The sequence below is a fragment of the Pygocentrus nattereri genome, chromosome 11, assembly GCF_015220715.1.
Source record: "Pygocentrus nattereri isolate fPygNat1 chromosome 11, fPygNat1.pri, whole genome shotgun sequence".
Taxonomy (NCBI): domain Eukaryota; kingdom Metazoa; phylum Chordata; class Actinopteri; order Characiformes; family Serrasalmidae; genus Pygocentrus; species Pygocentrus nattereri.
This window is the reverse complement of record NC_051221.1, coordinates 16697654-16717333: the sequence shown is the minus strand read 5'-3', so window position 1 is coordinate 16717333 and position 19680 is coordinate 16697654. Positions and strand designations below refer to the sequence as shown.

The window sequence follows — 19680 nt, the reverse complement described above, 5'->3', positions numbered from 1 at the left end:
CCTATCGCTGTTGTCAGAAGAAAACCTCGAATCTCCAAAATTAGAACTTTACAGGAGAAAGAAAAAACATACTGTAGTTTTAATGCAAGTCAAAGGAACCAAACATCTTTCCAAGTCATTTTGGGCTGTTTCTTTTGCTCCTTTCATCATGAAATTTACACACAATATAAAGGACAACAGGTCTTTTGAAATTATGTTAAAAGCTAAAAATGACTAAAATGGAGATACAAGGTTTTATTCCGACAGCAGCGATATGTTGGTAGTAAGAAGGGAGACTATGATTGAGGGAGGGGAGAAACTCTGAGAACGTGGGCTGGATTTCTGGGCATCCTTTGCTTGGAGCTAGAAGGCCAAACACCTTTTGATTGGTGGTAAGACTGACAGCAGGGAGGAAATGGGGTGGCGATGGTGGATACTGTGGAAACTTCTTAACAGAAATAAGAATTTACAGGGTTTTAGAACAGAAGGAGCAGAGCTTTCAGGCATGGTCCTATCTCAAATTTCAGTTATATGTTAAAATCTGTTAATCTATATCTATAATACATGGTGTTCAGCATTTGCAACATGGGAATTTGATTCAAACTAGTTTTCAATGATCTGTTTCTTTATGCACATCTGGATATTAAGATGCATGTGTGCCTTTTCAGTGCATTAAGCAAAAGCCAGTTGGCAAAACAGTCCATACAAGTAAAAATCCATCCACATGGAATTGACCTACTGTAAAAAAGATTTTTGGTTTAGCTGCCATAGTAGAGACAGGTTGTCTGTCTGTGCTAGCTAGTCTAGTTCACGCTGTCCAAATGGAATTTGAAATAGGCTGCTTTGAAAATAAAAACAACAATAATCTAGGCTATTTAAAGGTTAAAGCACACTGTGTTAATGTAGAATAGCATTAAAAGGGAAGGGAATAGTGCTGTATAGGGGTTATCTGTCAGCACAGCTAATCACATTGGATAGTTAAATGAATTTCATGCAAATTGTATTAGAAAAGATTTACATTTCCATAATATTGTAGTAGAGGATGCTCAGCTCTGCCTGCTGTTCACATAAACCAGTTTAACCCCTCATGGCAACCATGTGTTATGTAGGTGGTTAAGAAGAGCAGTGCTTTACCTTGCATGAACTCCAGTGAATAGGCAAGTAGGACCTTGGATAATGAAAAGGCCCCTGAGAAAGCAGAAGAGCATTTCACTATACCTTAAAATGTATATAACTGTATATAACGTTTCTTCCTCGACTTTCTCCTCTTAACCTTCAACTTGCTGGAATAAGCTGATGCTGCTAGGGCGAGGGTCTGTGGAACTGATGAAGTCAAATGTTTGTTACTTATTGATCTGTCATGTATTATGTTTTACAGTAAGCTTTACTGTTGGTCAGGAGCTTTGGTTACAACTATTACTAGTCAGGCTCCCTGGGGTTAGGCTAATGACTGTGGTTCCTTAGGTAGAAAAGTAGCGGTGTCACACATAGCATAAGGTTGGACTCTGGCTATAAATAACACAGATAGTGCCTCCCTGTTAGCAGAATAATTGGCACGGGAGAGAAATGGGGTTTGTTGTATGAGGATAAGCATTTTCTGTGATTTCTTTCCGTGAAAAATAATGCAGTATGACAGGTCCTTGTCCTGTTCTCAGGTTTTCTCAATGGCCTTTGGTCAGAAACACAACTATCATGACAGTGGAGGATGACATGCCATATCAAAAGAAAGAAAATGGAGAACGACACTGCAAAAAAGAGACATTTTAACTAGTTATAAATAGTCAACACCTTGTTAATAGCTAATTATTTTAACTAGATATTTTTAACTAGTTTGAAAGTTTTATATAGTGAAACTGCACTCATTCAAACTAAAGCACTATTTCTTGACACAAGCTTAATTATCAGCATTATGACTTGAAACAGGCAAAACAATTAAAGCAATTTGTTATAAATTTAACCTCAAACAAGTAACAAACATCTAGAATATTCTTACAGCAATCTCATTATGAGAACTATCAGATATATTGACTAGACCTAAGATGTGTTTACTTGCCAAGAATTTTGCAGTGTAGAAGCAGAGGAGATGAATGGGTTCCATCAGCATGATTTATCACATCTGGTGGTTAAGTTACAGTTATTTAGGGCTGTAATGAATGAATATATGAATCTGCAATTTGAGTGATGATTATGCATATTTTATTTTCTCCAACTGGACTCAGAGCCAGATGGACACACCCATTCATATGCATTTTTTGCCACATAGCGTTTGTGTAAGTCTTTTTAAAGGCTTCTTAGTTTTTCTTTATTCATTAATGTATTGTGTAATGTATCATTGTTTCTTTATGCATGGTTCATTATTGTTCACTTCATATTGTGTGACGATTAACTACTCAATCATCAAAATAATCCTTAGGTTTTTTGACATGTCAGAAAATTAGTAGTGACTATTGCTGCATTTAATGAATTATGGTTTTCACATAAGAGTGTGTTTAAGAAAGTTAGTGGCTCCTTGATGCATCAGAGTGAATGTCTTGATGCATCAACATTTCTCCTGTGTCAGTGGGAATCATCATCCTATGGCACAGTAGTGTATTGCTGGCTGTTGTGACTGCCACTCCCATTAGTGCTCAGCCTGCTATTGATCAGGGGACTTGACTATGTGCTGTGGTTTATCCTGCAGGTCCCGGTTGGCCCAGTTTCAGTATGACTGCCAGCCTGAGGGTCAGTCGGCCAGCGGCTGCAAGCAAGGCAACTATGCTGCCTGTCTGCTGGCCTACACCGGCCTAATAGGTATGTACAGAGAGAGAGAGAGAGAGAGAGAGAGAGAGAGAGAGTGTGGGTGAAAAAAAGAGTGATGGGGAAAGTGATGGAGAGGCATGCAGGATGAGAGGAGGGCAAGAGAGAGAGAGTCAGAGAGGCAGAGAATGTGGTCTAAAGAGGGAAAATGAAGACAGAGAGAGGGGTGAGTCAGAAAAAAGAGAAATAAAGAAATTAAAGGGTGAGATGAAGAGAGAGAGAGAGAGAGAGAGAGAGAGAGAGAGAGAGAGAGAGAGAGAGAGAGAGACTGAGACTTTTGATGGTGCTTTATTTGAAAAAAGTAATTTTGTGGGAGCACTAAACAGTCCCACTGGGTCATCTCAGTCAATAAATTAAATAAATAAAACAAGTTAACAAACATTCATAAATAAAACCAACACTAAAAACACGCAGGTGAACGGTATATATTAACTGAACTCTGGTGCGAAGCAGAGATCATCATCAAATACAGAGCACACTGCCTCCCAATGGCATCATATATCTTTAAAAGACTCCAGACCTTTTATAACCTGATAAAAAAATATGATCAATTAAAATCCTTAATCATTCTAGACTAGAGAAAAAAGTGTTTCCTCACAATCACCTTAGCCATTTCAGCCTGACCAAGAATGGAATTGAGAAATTGGCACTGTGAGAGAGAAAGAGAGAGAGAGAGAGAGAAAGAGAGAGAGAGAGGGAAAGGGAGTCAGAGAAGGGGTAATGTAGTATAAGGAGACAGATAGAGAGAGACAGACAGAGCAAAAGAATAGAAAATGGAGGGGGGAGGGAATGAAAAAGTAGAAAGGAGCAATAGAAACATTCTGAGGTAGAAAGAAAGTGTGTTGGAAGGGAGAGAGAGAGAGTGTGTGCATGAGTGTGAGAGAGACGGAAGTAGAAAACTGAGGGGACATATAAAGAGAGAGGGAGAGAGATTTGGAAGGGAGAGAGAAGTAGAGAAAGAAAGAAAGAAAAAAGAAAGAAAGAAAGAAAGAAAGAAAGAAAGAAAGAAAGAAAGAAAGAAAGAAAGAAAGTGAGAAAGAGGAGAAAGGATGAGTAGAAAGTAGAAAGAGACTAAGAGTGAGAGAGAGAAAGACAGAGTTGGAAGAGAGAGAGAAGTAGAAAGAGAGAGAAAGCAAAGTAGTAAGAGGTGGTTCATAGAAGAGGAAAAGGAGAGAGATAAACAGAGATGGAAGAGAGAGAAATAGAGAGAGAAAGAGAAAGAAAAGCAAGGCAGAGGAAAAACAGAGACAGAGAGGGAGAGAGAATATGTTAGCAAAAGGGAGAAAAAAGAAAGGACAGAGACAAGAGGAGGAAAGAGAGAAGTAGAAGGGGAGAGAAAGAGGGAGAGGGGAAAAGCAGAAGTCTAGTGTTTAGTTATTGTCTAGAAGGAGGAGAAAGGATACAAGAAGAGAAATAAACAGGAGGCAGAGAGAGAAAGAGAGAGAGAGGGTTAATGAGTAGAGGACTAGAATGAGATAAAGGGAGAGAGATGGCAGAGACTAGGATGCCAAGGTAGAGAACATTCTTTAAAGCCAAAAAAAAGTGCTAAGTGAAAAAGAAAAAGAGTGGAGGACAATCATCAGGTACAGCAAAGAGAAGAGGTTGCTATATATATATATATATATATATATATATATATATATATATATATATAGAGAGAGAGAGAGAGAGAGAGAGAGAGAGAGGTTCTTTTTAGGTGATTGGAAACAGGCCCTTCTCAGTGGAGTTTGTGAAGTGCAGGAGCTGTTATTGCTGTGTGAAATACCTTTGATGGCGATTGGCTTGGAATGCACATCGTTTTATAAACCCTCTGAAAACAGACCTTTTTTTTCATGGCCTCTAAAACAGACACCAAGACAGACTTAATGCATTTCAAAAGTGTTGCCACCAGCGCCACGCAGCCACAACACACGTGGCAGGGCAGCTTTATTACTCAACCTGCACTTTCTAAACTTTCACGACACTTAACACTTGAGTAAGCAATTCAACTTCTCACTACACCATAAGAAAAAAGCAGCTGTCATTGCACTTATTGTGAGAAACATGTTAATTGCTTATGGGTGTGTGTATTTTTATGATCATGTATTTGCAAAAGAGAGCATACAGAAAGCAGACACACTTGCCATTTACACAGAGCATCTGCTGAGGTTTATTTTTGGTTTCTAAATGAGAGTCTGCTGGTTTAGTTTCACACTGAATACACAAAAGGTTCTCGCCAACAATACGTTTTTTTTTTTTTTCAGTTAATTGTTTATGTATTTAAAATCACAGTTATTACACATTGTCTCTTAAATTTGAATATGCAGTACTGTGAAAACGTCAGAACCCATTATCTATGAGTTAGGGAAAAGGGTGAAGAATAAATGCACAGAAGCTTATTCAATATAAAATTACACAGAAGCCTTAACAGCTAAATAGAACAAAGATGTTTGTGTTTAGTTTTTCCATGTGTTTTCTTTCCTTCAGCTTCCATTCTTTTGAGTTTTTGCTTTTAGGTGTTCAAAGAAATCTGCAGGGATATTTTTACATCTCATAGCTCAGCTTAGAAGTTGCATTCTCTGCTTCTCACGATCAAACTAATCCCAAAAACATTCCGTGATGGTAGTCACTCCATTGTTCTGAGAACACCCGTGGCTTTTTCATTTGATTTGCATTTTTTCTTCTTTTTCTGACTGTATTAATCACAGTCTACATTTTTAAACCTGCATTAATCACAGTTTAGATATCTAAACCTGTATTAATTACAGTTGTAACGTGGAATGATTTGGAGACGGACGCATGTACTGAGAAAAGCAAGATTTATTCGGGGCAAATCCAGGGTCATAGTCAAAAGACAGTCCAAGTTCAATGAGCCAACATGGAGAGCAGGAGGGATGGACGTAATGAAACAAACACAGAATTTAAACAATACTCTTAGAACAAATCAAACATCCACCTTATCAAACATACAAACAAAGACCAACAAGAAACTCAGGAAAACATAGGGCTTAAATACAAACAGGGATGACGAGGGACAAGCGGAAAACAGGTGGAAACAATCAGGGGCGGAGTCATGAAATAAGGGTGCAGGACAGTGAGGTAAACACAAATGCACGTGGACAGGACTGGAAAGTAAATAAGAGCACATGCATGACTGGGAGGGACCAATCGTGACAGTAGTCTAAACATCTAAATCTGTATTAATCACAGTTTAAATTTCTAAACCTACATTAATTACGGTCTAGATATCTAAACCTGCATTAATCGCAGTTTAAATATCTAAAACTAAATTAATCACAGCCTGAAAATCTAAACCTGGATTAACAAAGAAAGTTGTAAACCGCTGTTAACCGTCTCAGCATTTGTTTGGTTTTTTGAAGCTGAAACTTTGAGAAAGTTGAACCTGCTTCATTAGACAGACCCCAGATCTACTACGTTTTGATGTCTAACTGCAAGCCAAAACATGTGGCATAATATTAACCATAAAAAAACACAAAAAACACAAAAAAATCCCACAAACAAAACATTTTCTTTAAAATATTTTTCTCTCTTTTACTTTTCCATTTTTTTGGCTCCAGCTGTGTAGATTCTTTTTTGACATAATTAACCAAGTGCTTTTTTGCAGTCAGTTAAGCATCTTAGAGAAGAAAATGGTGCAGTAATAACCCAAACATTATTAGGGGGGGCACCTGGTGGTGGCTGGGTCCTAAGCAGCTGCTTATATCATTTATTAGGTAGAGCCAGCACTTGTCATGATGGATGTCATATGCTGTCATTAGTTCTCTTGACAGATTGTGTCCACTAGTGTAATGACATGATATTACCATTACATTGTCAAGATATGACAATGTTTGATGACTAGAGTAGACCTAAAAAAAATAGTATGTGATATAAGTTGTCATGACATCAAGCATTGTGACATCTTTCATTACAATTATCAGTAATGACAACATGACACTTTTATATTACTCAACAAAATCTGTCATGACAGTATGTGATATCTGCCATGACACATTTATGACATGGTTATGCCCCTATTATCTCGCAGGGTTGTGGACGTGTAGACCAGTATACAGTACCTCACATCCCTACGTGCAATGTGTAGGCGCTGGACCATATTCATCTACCTTTTTTATCACTATTGAGTGCTGATGAGGTTTTATGTTTTGCTTCCACATAAATGGAGTTTCACATGAGAAGGTGACTTCAACCAAGGTCATCACTCTTTTTCATGAATGCTAGATCAATGTATTTAATGTAGAAATGACTCAGCAGATAATTCAAATAATAAACACTCAAACCACAGAAATATGAAAGTCCAGCCAATGAATATTCTCTGAAAATGTGCTTTATTCCTGCAGGCAGCTCCATCACGCCTAACTACGTAGATAACTCGACGTCCAATGTGTCTCCGTGGTGCACGTGCTCAGCGAGTGGCAATCAGAGAGAGCAGTGCACAGAGTTTCTGGATTATTTCACCGACAACATCTGTCTCAGTGAGTCTTGATCTATTCAGATAACCAGTGTTACTGTTATCAGTGATGTCATATATGTAGAATAAACTCTCTATGCTATATTACCGTTAATTGTAAATGATTTTGCCCTTACCGTTCTTAGTAATGCTACATCTGCCCAATATGACCTCTACGTTATCAGAGATGCTACGTCTGCAGGACATTTACATTAGCATGACTCTGCTTATAGTTTCCATTTTGTCAAAATAATGGAAACACCTTCAGCACGATTTAGCCGTGATGCAACCTCAGCCTTGTTACATTTGCGTTTCTCCTCAGCCACTCAGGAACGCACTGGAGTGAAAAATCTGCCCGTTCCAATAACGGCCAAATTGCTTTCATAATTATGTCAGGACAGCCTTGGTGCAAAATACGGCTCGCATTAAAATCTCGAGTGTGGACATTGTAGCATCATATTTGTTTAATGAACTGCTTTGTTGGAGGGAATATTCTGCTCATTTGTGTTCTGTCTTAGTGTAGCGACTGAGATGATGATAGTCTTTGCTTAACAGTCGCATTTCCATAGAGCACTTTCTCAAGTACGGAGCCAAAGCAAGGCCATTCAGACAAGTCCCAGATGCTTTAAATGAAGGATAACTTAAAGAAATAGATGATTTTGAAGTGAATATATCTGAATATTTCTAATCAGACAGAACAAAATCTCTCACAAGATAGAGCTCAGCAGTAGCCTGAATAACAAGTGAGTAGTGAGCAGGTCTGCTTTCTCCTTTTCCAAAGTCATTGGTTTTTCTTTAGTGGTGCAAACCTATATACACTATCTGAGCATACTCACCTTCCTGTCTAACGAATGGACAAACACAGGCTTGGCTTTTCTTCCCATTGCAATTTTTAGCCCTTTGAAATATCAGTTATCGCTGATCTAATACAGTGTTAAACCCTCAGGGACCTGCCAACTTACCTGTGCATCAAACTCAATGTTTCTGTATATGTTTCTCTGTCTTTATGATAATACAGCAGAGAAATACAATTCAAACATTTCCTGACTCTATAGAGTCACCCTTTCCAGTCCATCTTATGAGGTGTGATGAGAAGATGAGATGCACATCATCCTCCTCATACTGTATGTAACTGGTGGATTCATGTATCTGCCTTCATTTTGTATGAAACTGACCAGTGGGCACTCAGCAAGTCACTAACCCTTCATTCCTCATTCAGTCGACATCAGAGACAAATAAAAAAAAGAATTATACAGCAGCTGAAGTTGCAGCAGCGGTTTTGGAATCTAACAACGACAATAATGAAGCATTTTGATATGAAACATTGGTATCATGTTATATTTAACCCTTTAAATGGCCAGGTTCTATGTTTTATTACACACTTTTATAACCTAAGAATAGCTCAACAGGTTTGCACTGAAGTTCAGTGAAGTAACTGTAATTACTGCATAATAGTATGTAATAAACCTGGGATTTCAAGGGGGTAAAGATGAATTTAAGAAGATATGTAAAAATTGAGAAATTGCCCTTAACTGTAAAATATGGCTTGTCATCAACCTAAAAAAATGCATCATGCCGTAAGAAGTAAATTAATTCGATTTGTTAACCTAAATAAATGCTTTAAATGAACAGTTCTTTCACCCAGTGTGTTTTTTGAGTTGAATACTGAGCGCAGTTGCTTGTTACAAAATGAAGTAATTTTTTTAGTTTGATCTGACGAGCCATTTTTTACAGTGTTAGACCCCAGAGGGTTAATTATTTCTCAGTTGTAACTTACTGAAACTGTGAGCTATGAAACTGGTTTAATATTCTAAACACTGGATTTTAAAGTCTACTTTGGGATGCTATATTTTTAATCAATACACTGAATATTTCTTTTTCTTTTGGTTTAACCTAAATAGGACATTAGAATTACTCAACTCAAATTTCTTAATTTAGCCAAAAGTTCTCACAGCATTATAGTACGGAAAAGAAAAAAAAACAAACAAACATTTTTTTTACTTCATTTACCAACAAGCTGGAACTTTTTCCATCACCTAGTCCCATTAGGTTTTTTGTCATCATGGGCTTCCAGATATGAACAGCTGTCACGCCTCAGGTGGACTCGGATATCATTTCGAACTCCATCTCCCAGACAGCATCAGGAGATCACATGACTGGGGACGAGCGCCCGCGTCACTACCAACGCTGGCAGTCTCCTGATTACTGATCATACGCACCTGTACAGGTTAACCTACTGAGACACTATTTAAGGCTAGTTCAATGTAGGCTTCGGTGTGAGGTATTGCTTCTATTTCTCAAGAACGTACTGAGCGATTTCTTCATCTTCTATGATCTCCTGTTATGACCCTGTTCTATCGTTGTTACTGACTTAGTCTTTTGGATTTGCCCTTTTGTACTTTCACTGGCGGTTTTGGTTTTCTCGTGTTTGAACTTGGAACTGGTTTTCTCATCAACATTATATATATATATGAATATTATTTGATGTTTAATAATATAACTTGATATTAGTTATTTCTCATTTGTAGCTCACTAAAACATATACATTCTGCCAGAAGTGAAAATCCTAAAAATGAGATTTATTATATTTGAATTTGATTAAAAGTTATTGTGTGTGCAGCCTTGATTTAGCCAAGTTCATATTTTAGTGCTTTTCAAATGAACTTAAGTAATTAAATATTTACTTTTTAATTCTTACCATATTTTTGCCATCAACATTTAAAACTAATGAAAACAGTTTAAGGGCAAACATAAAGCTTGAAATGCAGTTAAGTCATTACTTTTGAACTGTTTAGCAAAATGAGCGTAATAATGCTCGATTTCAGAGGATTAAAAAGAAAAATCATCCCATCTGTCTTTTACGTCTTGTGCTTTGGTGTCCTGTTCAAGCACTGAGGGATAAATTTCATATTTTCTCTCTGCGGTTTTGTGCATGGAAAATATTCCTTGCCATTAATCTCTATAACAGAGTCTGTGTATGCATTTATCAATGTAGCGTGATGAGTTATATGAATTCAGGAGGGAGGCTTCTTTCTCTGTTTCTTTTTCTCTCTTTCTTTCTCTCTGCCTCTTGCTCTGTGTCTACCTCTCTCTCATATCTGTCATTCTCTCTGTTTTTCACTCTCGTTTCTCTTGCACTGTACAAAAGCATGTCAGGCTCAGAGATGAGGCAGTTGGCCATGATCCACTGTAGACATCATCTGAAGAAAGCTCTACAGTGTAAAGCAGATTTTCCTTTGACTGGTTTTCCTTTCTTTCCCCTTTCTCTCAGACCCTCAGCATGCGTCAGAGAGTCAGGGAACATGTTTACAAGTACAAAATATTCTGACGACTACAAACAAATATGATTTTGGAGATAATTCATGGAGTCCAGGTAAACTGGTAATGAAAAAATAAACATGACTCCATCACTAATCCAGTTCTTTCTGAACACATGACGAATGCACCTCCTACAGGTACTGTGCAAACCACCTATGAACCCATCAAGAGAAGGATGTGACATTTTGGTGTAAATGTTTTGGCTTCAGGAAATCGCTGCTGTTGTAACAAAACCTTGTATCTCCATTTTTGTCATTTTTACATTTTTGACAATCACCCTTTACATTGTGTGTAAATTTCACAATGAGTGGAGCAAAAGAAATGATCCAAACCTACTTTGAAAAAAAGTCAGTTTCCATTGACTTACATTATAACTATGTTTTTTCCTTCTCCTGTAAAGTTACCATTTTGGAGATATGAGGTTTTGTTCAGACAGTAGCAAAATACTCTTTTATTGAAACAGAAAAGGGAACTGTCCAGTCCAGTCCTACCCCAACACAAAACAAAGGAGGGGTAATGGGAAAATATGACACGCAAGGAGGGTAGGCATACACACAAGCCTCTGAGACAACTCAATAAACTGCAGCTAGACTCAAAACAACAGCAATAACAGACATAACAAAATGTTCATTTTTAACTAGGAATATGTACATCTTGAGAGCCATTTTGCATGGCCACACCCCTTAAGCTTCATACACAGTGCAGAACCTATGGCAGACATCACAGTATCACATCTGATATAAAAATGGCATCCTAAAAAGTATAAATATAAATGAATCTTGTTGTTTTTATTAGACAATACTTACACATGAAATACATAACATACACTATATTGCCAAAACTATTCACTCATCCATCCAAATCATTGAATTCAAGTGTTTCAATCACTTCTATGGCCACAGGTGTATAAAACCAAGCACCTCGGCCTGCAGACTGCTTCTACATGCATTAATGAAAGAATGGGTCTCTCTCAGGAGCTCAGTGAATTCCAGCGTGGTACCGTGATAGGATGCCACCTGTCGTGAAATTTCCTCACTACTAAATATTCCACAGTCAACTGTCAGTGGTATTATAACAAAGTGGAAGCGATTGGGAACGACAGCAGATCAGCCACGAAGTGGTCGGCCACATAAAATGACAGAGTGGGGTCAGAAGATGCTGAGGCGCATAGTGTACAGAGGTCGCCAAATTTCTGCAGAGTCGATCACTACAGACCTCCAAACTTCATGTGTCCTTCAGATCAGCTCAAGAACAGCGTAGAGAGTTTCATGGAATGGGTTTCCAAGGCCAAGCAGGCGCATCCAAGCCTTACATCACCAAGTGCAATGCAAAGTGTCGAATCTCCATCTGGGAATCCAATGGATGAGTCTAGGTTTGGCGGTTGCCAGGAGAACAAGGTACTTGTCTGACTGCATTGTGCCAAGTGTAAAGTTTGGTGGAGGAGGGATTATGGTATGTGGTTGTTTTCAGGAGTTCAGCTCGGCCCCCTCGTGCTCCCAAGTTTGTCTGAACAGTCTGGGGATGGCCCCTTCCTGTTCCAACATGACTGCACACCAGTGCATAAAGCAAGGTCCATAAAGACATGGATGAGCCAGTTTGGTGTAGAAGAACTTGACTGGCCTGCACAGTCCTGACCTCAACCTGATAGAACACCTTTGGGATGAATTAGAGTGGAGACTGTGAGCCAGTCCTTCTCATCCAACATCGGTGTCCGACCTCACAAATGCGCTTCTGGAAGAATGGACAAAAATTCCCATAAACACACTCCTAAAACCCTTGTGGAAAGCCTTCCCAGAAGAGTTGTTATAGCAGGGTGGGCCGACATCATATTAAACCCTATGGATTAAGAATGGGATGCCACTCAAGTTCATATGCATGTGAAGGCAGAGGAGCGAATACGTTTATCAGTATAGTGTATATATAGCTGTTGTCGAAAACCTTGTATCTCCATGTTTTTCAGCTTTTGAAAAAAATGACCCAATATGAATTGGAAAAAAGTCTGGCTCCATTGACTTACATTAAAAGTAAAGTAAGTTTTTTCCTTCTCCTGTAAAATTCTTCTGACAACAGCAATGTATATATATATATATATATATATATATATATATATATATATATATATAATAACCATTTGCAAAACTCTCACACCTCCCACCTCCCTCAGATGCTGTTCCTATTACTATCAAATTTTCAGCACAAAGGAAATTTAGAAGCACACAAAGGAGTACATTTGAAAACATTTTATTACTTAAAAATAAACTGCCTTCGCAAGATGTTCCATGCAGACATGAACTGGCAAAATATGCATATAATTTAAAATGAAGATATGGTGGCGAAGTACTTAAGTTTAAGATGTAGTGGATAAACACACTACAAAGATTCCTGAAAGCATATCACACCTGATAAATCTCTGAACTACTGGATTTTAAAAGTGGCTGGTTTTCATGTCTTATAATCAGGAGGATGGGCGATGAAACCCACCGCTCCAGATTAGCTAACTCAACCGAAGTTGACACTTAAGCTAACGCTGGTGCTATTTGGTGCAGTATCACATGCTAAGGAGTACATAAGATCTTCAGGTGCATTAATATCTGTCTACAATATTGAATCTCAACTAACTTACCCTAACATTTTTTTCTGTAATGCTATTTATCATAAGACAACATATTCAAATTATTTTAGCAAATACAGTATAAACTTTTGTTTGCTTTAAAGGTGCTTCCTAACAGTGTTCTGCAGAGCTTAATCTAAGACAATTATAGTTTCAGGAATGAAACAAAAACAGTAGCTTTTTCATGCATCTCTTAGACTAATAACTCTGATTAATTTACTACCGCTGTCGTTCTCACTGCAGTTTTGTTATGAGCAGTTTTGTTATGAGAGTTTTTTCTTGACTTGATGCATGAAGTAGTGTTTAGACACAGCTGTAAACTGAGAGGCATATCCATTGTAATTTTGGCATCAGTCAATTAAGTCTACGGTGTTTAATTTTTCAAGGGCAGTTCTTCTCAATCTGGTTCTATTTGTGCTCAGATGTAGAAACAGACCTTTGAAGTCATTTTGTATTCAGCATCATGTCCATATCCTAAACTCTGGGTCTTAACAGATTTTCTCTTAGCGAAAAATGAATGGCATTTTCAAAACTGCAGTTATTGCGTCCTTTGGTAAACAAAAGTATTACGAACCTGATGTGTTTTTCCCTGCCTACATTTTCCTCCCAGGTGTCATCTGATCCTATGAATTATGAGGTTGTTTATCAGTCAAAATACTGTGACATGCGACATATGTGTTAGAAGCAAGACTCTGCACTGAAATGATGATGCATGAAAGTAAGTCTCCTATTATACTTATGCACTGTTACCAACACCAACTACAAAAACTGACAACCTCTGACAAATCTACTACCACACTGCACAAAGCTTGCTGGTTCTTGATAAGTTTGCCATGATGTCTTATGATGTAAGTTCTATGTCCAGAATTTTCCCCATAAAGAAACATACTTAGAATTTTTTACCAGGGGTGACAAAGTGGTGACAGTGAGTTTCATCAGGGTGCCACTTTAAATGTGCAAGCAGGGGTTGGAAAGAAGTCAGACAGATGTTTTGCCAATCACTGATAGTGAAACAACTTTCCTTTTAAAGGTGCAAACACCCACCCAACAACGAGGTAGAAGCCAAACACATGGCAGAAGTTTTGGGGTGGCATCCATTCAGGTTTATGGAGGGGTAGGGTGGGGGCACTGGCCACCACTCTTAAACCGCACATGGATCTGGAGCAGCTCGTTTGCATTGACTACAGGTCTTTATCAGCAGGCCAATAATGGGTTTAATCCAACATAAGATTTGATAACATGCACTGAAAATATGACAGTGAATTTACTTGTTTCAAATAAGGTTAATAAGAGGCTAATGGTTTAGGAAAAAAATTCTGTTCCTAAACATATTTTCCTTTTGCATAAAATATATTGCACAAATATAATTATGACCAAAAGTAAGTAAACCCAAAGACAGAACAGTTCTAATGTAATACGTTATTCATGTGGAAGGGATGTGCACATTTGAAACAAGTATTTTCAGTGCATTACTTTTTTAGCATACTGTTTACATGACCACTTGAAAAATCTGGTAACTGCTGAAATCAGATAATGAGCTTATTATTAGTGCGCATGTAAATGTGCTCAGTGAGCCTCTTCTCTTATTAATGCCCCTCCTCACTGTCACTCGCACTTGCCCCAGCTCTGCCTGGCATGCATTGCCTTTTTTCTGCATTATCAACAGTGATTCATCCTTATTATTGACTCTGTGTTTTAGTCGAGCCGTGTACAAGCACAGATCTCTCACGCGAAGTAACTCTTCTGCGGCTCTCTGAAGTGAGGGACATGTGCGGAGGAGTGTGAGGATCGCGAGAGCTGTTTGGCCGAGCCACTCGTGAGGGAGAGTTAATGAGAGGAAGTGGAGAGAGGCAGGTGCAGCTGAAAGACCTGAGAGGAATACTGAGCGCTCGTCTTTTCCCTATTCAAGCCACAGCGAAAGCCCACAGCGGCCCACCCCGCCCGCCAGCCTTGAATTCAAATATCTGTCTGATAAAAGAAGCAGAAGCTGAGCATGAAGGGTGCTCTCTGGCGCAGCAGGCCAATTTTCTGTTCCTACCCTCCGAAATGTCTTCACTCGGCGCTTTGACTCTGGAACTGTTGTCTTTTTTCATTGAACAGGGAACGCTCTCCTGACATTTGGGAACGGAATGGACCTCACGCCCACTCCCGGCCAATCAGAGCGCCTAAGCCCTGCGACAGACACAGAAGCACGCCACACCACTCCCGGCCTTGTATCCATGGATACGGAACAGAACATTGTGAGCCCAGCCATACCCACACAGGTGAGGGTTACAGAAGGGGGAATGGAGAAATTGGAGCATTTGCTGCTGCTCTCAATGCAGCATGGCCCCACAGCAAAAAGCACCAGACACACTTTTATTGTGATGGATCAGGTGGTAATATCTGAAAGTTCCACTGGGTTTTACACCAAAATCACGGTTATCGACTCAACTTATTCTGCTGACACTAACTCTGCTAATCCTTATAGCAAAAGGATGCTGAACTTACTGAGAATGCTAGAGCTTAAATGTTTTAATAGTGATGCACTGAATTGAGTTGATGTGTAGATCATTCCCACATTAATAAAGTATATGATAATACATTATTAGCTAGCAGTATATATGCACTAAAGAATAGGTGATAATTGGGCAAAATTCCGGGCAAATTCCAGGTGGAACATTTTCATGTGAATAAAATAATTTACAATAACACAGTTATTGCCCAAAGTAAGTCCAATGTATAACAAACTTGTGTTGATGTAATATGTTTGTTCTTTTGTAAATATATACATTTTACTCAAGTAAATTCAACACATTACTTAGTGTACATATGCAGAAATATGTATGTATTGTTTTCTCATAAAGAATCATATTTTTGCATTACATTTTACACCAAACCCTTAGCCTCTTATTAACCATTTACACAACAAGACTTTATGAATAAGAAACAAAAATAACTAGCTGAAAGTTAGTATAAGGCATTGGTCTGTGCCTGGTTAACCGAGTTACCATTGCTGTTGTTTGGCGTAAGCCTTTGTGCAGCTGCTCAATCATGGAAACCCATTTTCTGAAGCTCCTGACACCCAGTTCTTTTGGGGTGTCAAAAAATTTTGGCCGTATATTGTGTATATCATGATTAATACTTTTCCATTGTAAGCCAGCTGTTTTTCTTTTTAAAAACTTGTTATATTCAATATAGTTACAAATGTATATGCAGTATTTTAAATATTCCCATTTGCTGAGCAAGTGTTTGCTTTCAACTTCTAAAGCTGTACTTTAATTGGGGTTCCTAGACAGATAATAGCTTTCCATCTGTGCCTGAAGCCTATGGGAGATACGTTTTCTGCTTCATATAGCAAGTGCAACATGTTAAAAAAAAAAACTGAAATCAATTACAGAACACATCTACATATCGACCCGAAGTGATGCAATGCACGCAACAGATGGCAATATACTCATAAGAGCCCATTTGTTTTTTTGTCTCGTAGGACACAGAGAATGAAAGACTTTGGGGCGACTCCACCATTCCCTTCAACACACCCGGTAACTCTGCCCACGTGAGCGCTCACATGTCTGTGCTGGTGCTCACCTGTCTCCTCCTCATTCTCCTGCTTGTCTCTGAGCAGTAAAACAGCCGAAGTGTGTTTGGGAGGTCTCCTAGAAAGAGCCTGGGACAATGGACCAATTGTGCCAATATTTTTTTTTTTATTCTGGAGTGTGGAAAAACCAACCCTTCAACGGCCATGTTTCCAACATCTAACTCATCATGTTATCTTGTGTGTTTCTGTGGAACTCTGAACGCCTGCAAGCACTGAACTTTGCAAGGCAATGACATTTATTCATGGAAATGATGTATGGTCTAATGTAAACTACTGGGAATCATACCTGTACATATGTACATATCGTAATGCAGAGTCAATATCAGAATTTATCGTATGTGAACAGCTTCAGCGTCAAGTCTGAGGGCAACTGAAAAAGGTGAAGCCTGTTGTGTTCTAAGATCCAAATTACTGGCCAAAGCTCTGAAATCAGCTCCTGATGAAATGTGTGGAGGAAAGAATCGAAGCCTTGTTTTTCTTTTATAGCTCCTCATGCATCACTTCAAGCGTTCGGAGGCGCCCCAGGTGGAAATGGGGATTTAATATTGTTCTGTTCAAGCTGACTGAGGAGAAAGACGAAGGCTGTTTCTGATCAATACTGGGACAGCAAAGCCTCTGGGTGGAGGTAAACAATACATCTCTCAAAGCTTGAACTGTTACTCTGGATGAATATCAGTTTCTAGACCATTCCCAGGTACGCTCTGTGTTTTCTGGAAGACAGCTCTCTCTCTAGTACCGCCTGACTGAGCATCAGACATAAACTAAACATTTGCAGTATGTGTTCTCCTCTCTGTTGCTCCACTCTCGTCCAAGCACAACAGATCATTCTGAGACAAATTTCTCTCTGAAAACAGTGTAGCTTATACTGCAGCGATCTTTAGCTGCAATGATTGTAGTCTACCACAGGCTTCTCAATCTCTGTTCTTACATGAAGATGAAAGGCTATGATAGTCCTCTACACTCTTGAAAATAATGCTATTGAAAAGGGTTCTTTGGAATGATACCACAGAACAGGAGTCACTAATCTTTTCCAAAAAATGGTCCCTGTGACTGCAGGTTTTCATTCCAACCAAATAGAAGAATACCTCATATAACTAATCAATTATTTAAAGTAGAATGATGTGTCCTTGCTGACTGGCATGAAAACCTGCAGCCAGATGGACCCTTTTTGGAAAGGATTGTCATAGAAGACCCCTGTCATAGAAAACCCAGCTTTGGTTCAATAAAGAACGATTCAATAGATGGTTCTTTAAAGATTTCTGTAAATGAGACAGGCAAATGTGAAAAACCCTCCACATAATGTAAAGGACTTATGTCAATGAAAGATTTTCCCATAAATGTAATCTACTGTGTAAAAGTTATAATCCAATTCATTTATTTAATTTTCATTCAAAGCAGGCATTAAGTGCGTAGTATTTTTTAGGAGATTTCTGAGGAGAGTATCTAAAGCTAGAGTTCAAAAATTATGAAACGATGTTATCAGATAAACAGCTCTTAAAGCTTTCATCTGTGAGAGAGAGGAGATGATCAAGCTCCACTCTTGCTTGAGATCTGAGAAAGAGTCAACACTATGAGGCTAGGAGGATGTGTAGATGTCAAGAAGCTCTTAAGGCAAAAAAGAAATAAACAAAAAAGAAGAAAATTTGCACACCGAAAATAGACATCTGAGATGTGGAGTGAGGTTTCATGGAGTGACAAGACTTCATTTGGATTTGGATTACGAAAGGCAAAGATATCAAAGAAAATGCAACCAACTTCTAAGAATAAGCTTTGGAGGTGTGGAAAAATATCTCTGCAGATTTCTTTGAAAAACTGAAAGCAAGTCTCCTGAAAATAATAGAAGCTGCAGTAAAGGCGAAGGCTGAATGCACCAAGTTATTTAGTATTGAGGCTTCTGCATAATGTGATGCTAAAAATAGTAAATAGCGTGACTTGACGTCTGTTTTGACAGAAATGAAATAAATGAAAGGGTGGTCTCTGATTTTTGCAGAGTACTGCATGTTCAAGCCAAGAGCCAATCTGGAACTTTCATTTCCAAGAGTGAAAAAGTAAAACAACCAGTGTTGAATCAACTCTCCCAGCATTGAATTAACTCTTGCAGTGTTAAATTAGCCCTCAGTGTTCTAAAGAGAAGACTGATTATAATTGATTTAACACTGGTGACGTCATTATGTATAAGTGGTAATACAGTGTTCTTATACAATTGGAAAGCTCAGCTTTGATTTGTATCTTGTGTGGATTCTCTTTCTGCATAATGTCTTCATATGTGGAGTCGCATCTCTCTTCGGGAGTCAGCGTGCCAGTGGAGGTGTACACACTGCCTGAGAAAGCTTGAGGTGTCTGTTATCACAGTTGGAAGGAGAGATGCTCATATGGACACATAGGGGTCGTGACCGCTCGGCTGGTCCGACTCCCCTCGGTGAGCCTCAGCGAAAGGCTGTGAAGGTTGCAGAACAGTGTGAAGTTCATCTCAATCGCTGCCAATAAAAGATGCTGGTTCATTTAAAGCCTGTTGATTTTCTTTCGTCACGAACATCAGAAGAATGGAAAAAGGGCACGAGAAAGAAAGCATGAAAGAAAGTTTGTCAGGTGGTGGTCCAGGGAACGTGGGTTTCTGTCAAAAACATGTTTAATGCCAGTCACAGAGAGGAGGAGGTTGTTCCTGGAAAGGAAAGAGCTGACGCAGATGGTCTGACACAATGTTCAGAACATGATAAATCATGTACGATTACAGCAGGGGAGTAGCTCTCTGGATCACAGCAGGGGAGAACCTTTCAACAGGCATCAGTTGGGTCATGCTAAATTAAAAGCGCATTTAAAGATGTTCGTTCTGGAAAATGCAATAGTTGCTGGATGTTATTTGTGACATTTAGTTGAAAAACTGCACATTTTTCTTTTGGAGTTAACAAAGAGCAATTATTTTTGGTTGTTTTGCCATTTTAGTTG

General features: G+C 38.7%; 1 protein-coding gene across 1 annotated transcript in view; it reads left to right on the top strand.

Annotated features, from left to right (window-relative positions):
• gfra4b (GDNF family receptor alpha 4b) overlaps positions 1–19241 on the top strand; it is a 90786-nt gene extending 71545 nt beyond the window's left edge. The window contains exons 5-8 of the mRNA XM_017703801.2: positions 2660–2769; positions 7116–7250; positions 15255–15418; positions 16624–19241. Coding sequence (XP_017559290.1) covers positions 2660–2769; positions 7116–7250; positions 15255–15418; positions 16624–16764 — 550 coding nt within the window. The 3' untranslated portion in view covers positions 16765–19241. The remainder of the gene's footprint in view (positions 1–2659; positions 2770–7115; positions 7251–15254; positions 15419–16623) is intronic.
• Positions 19242–19680: the final 439 nt, after the last annotated feature.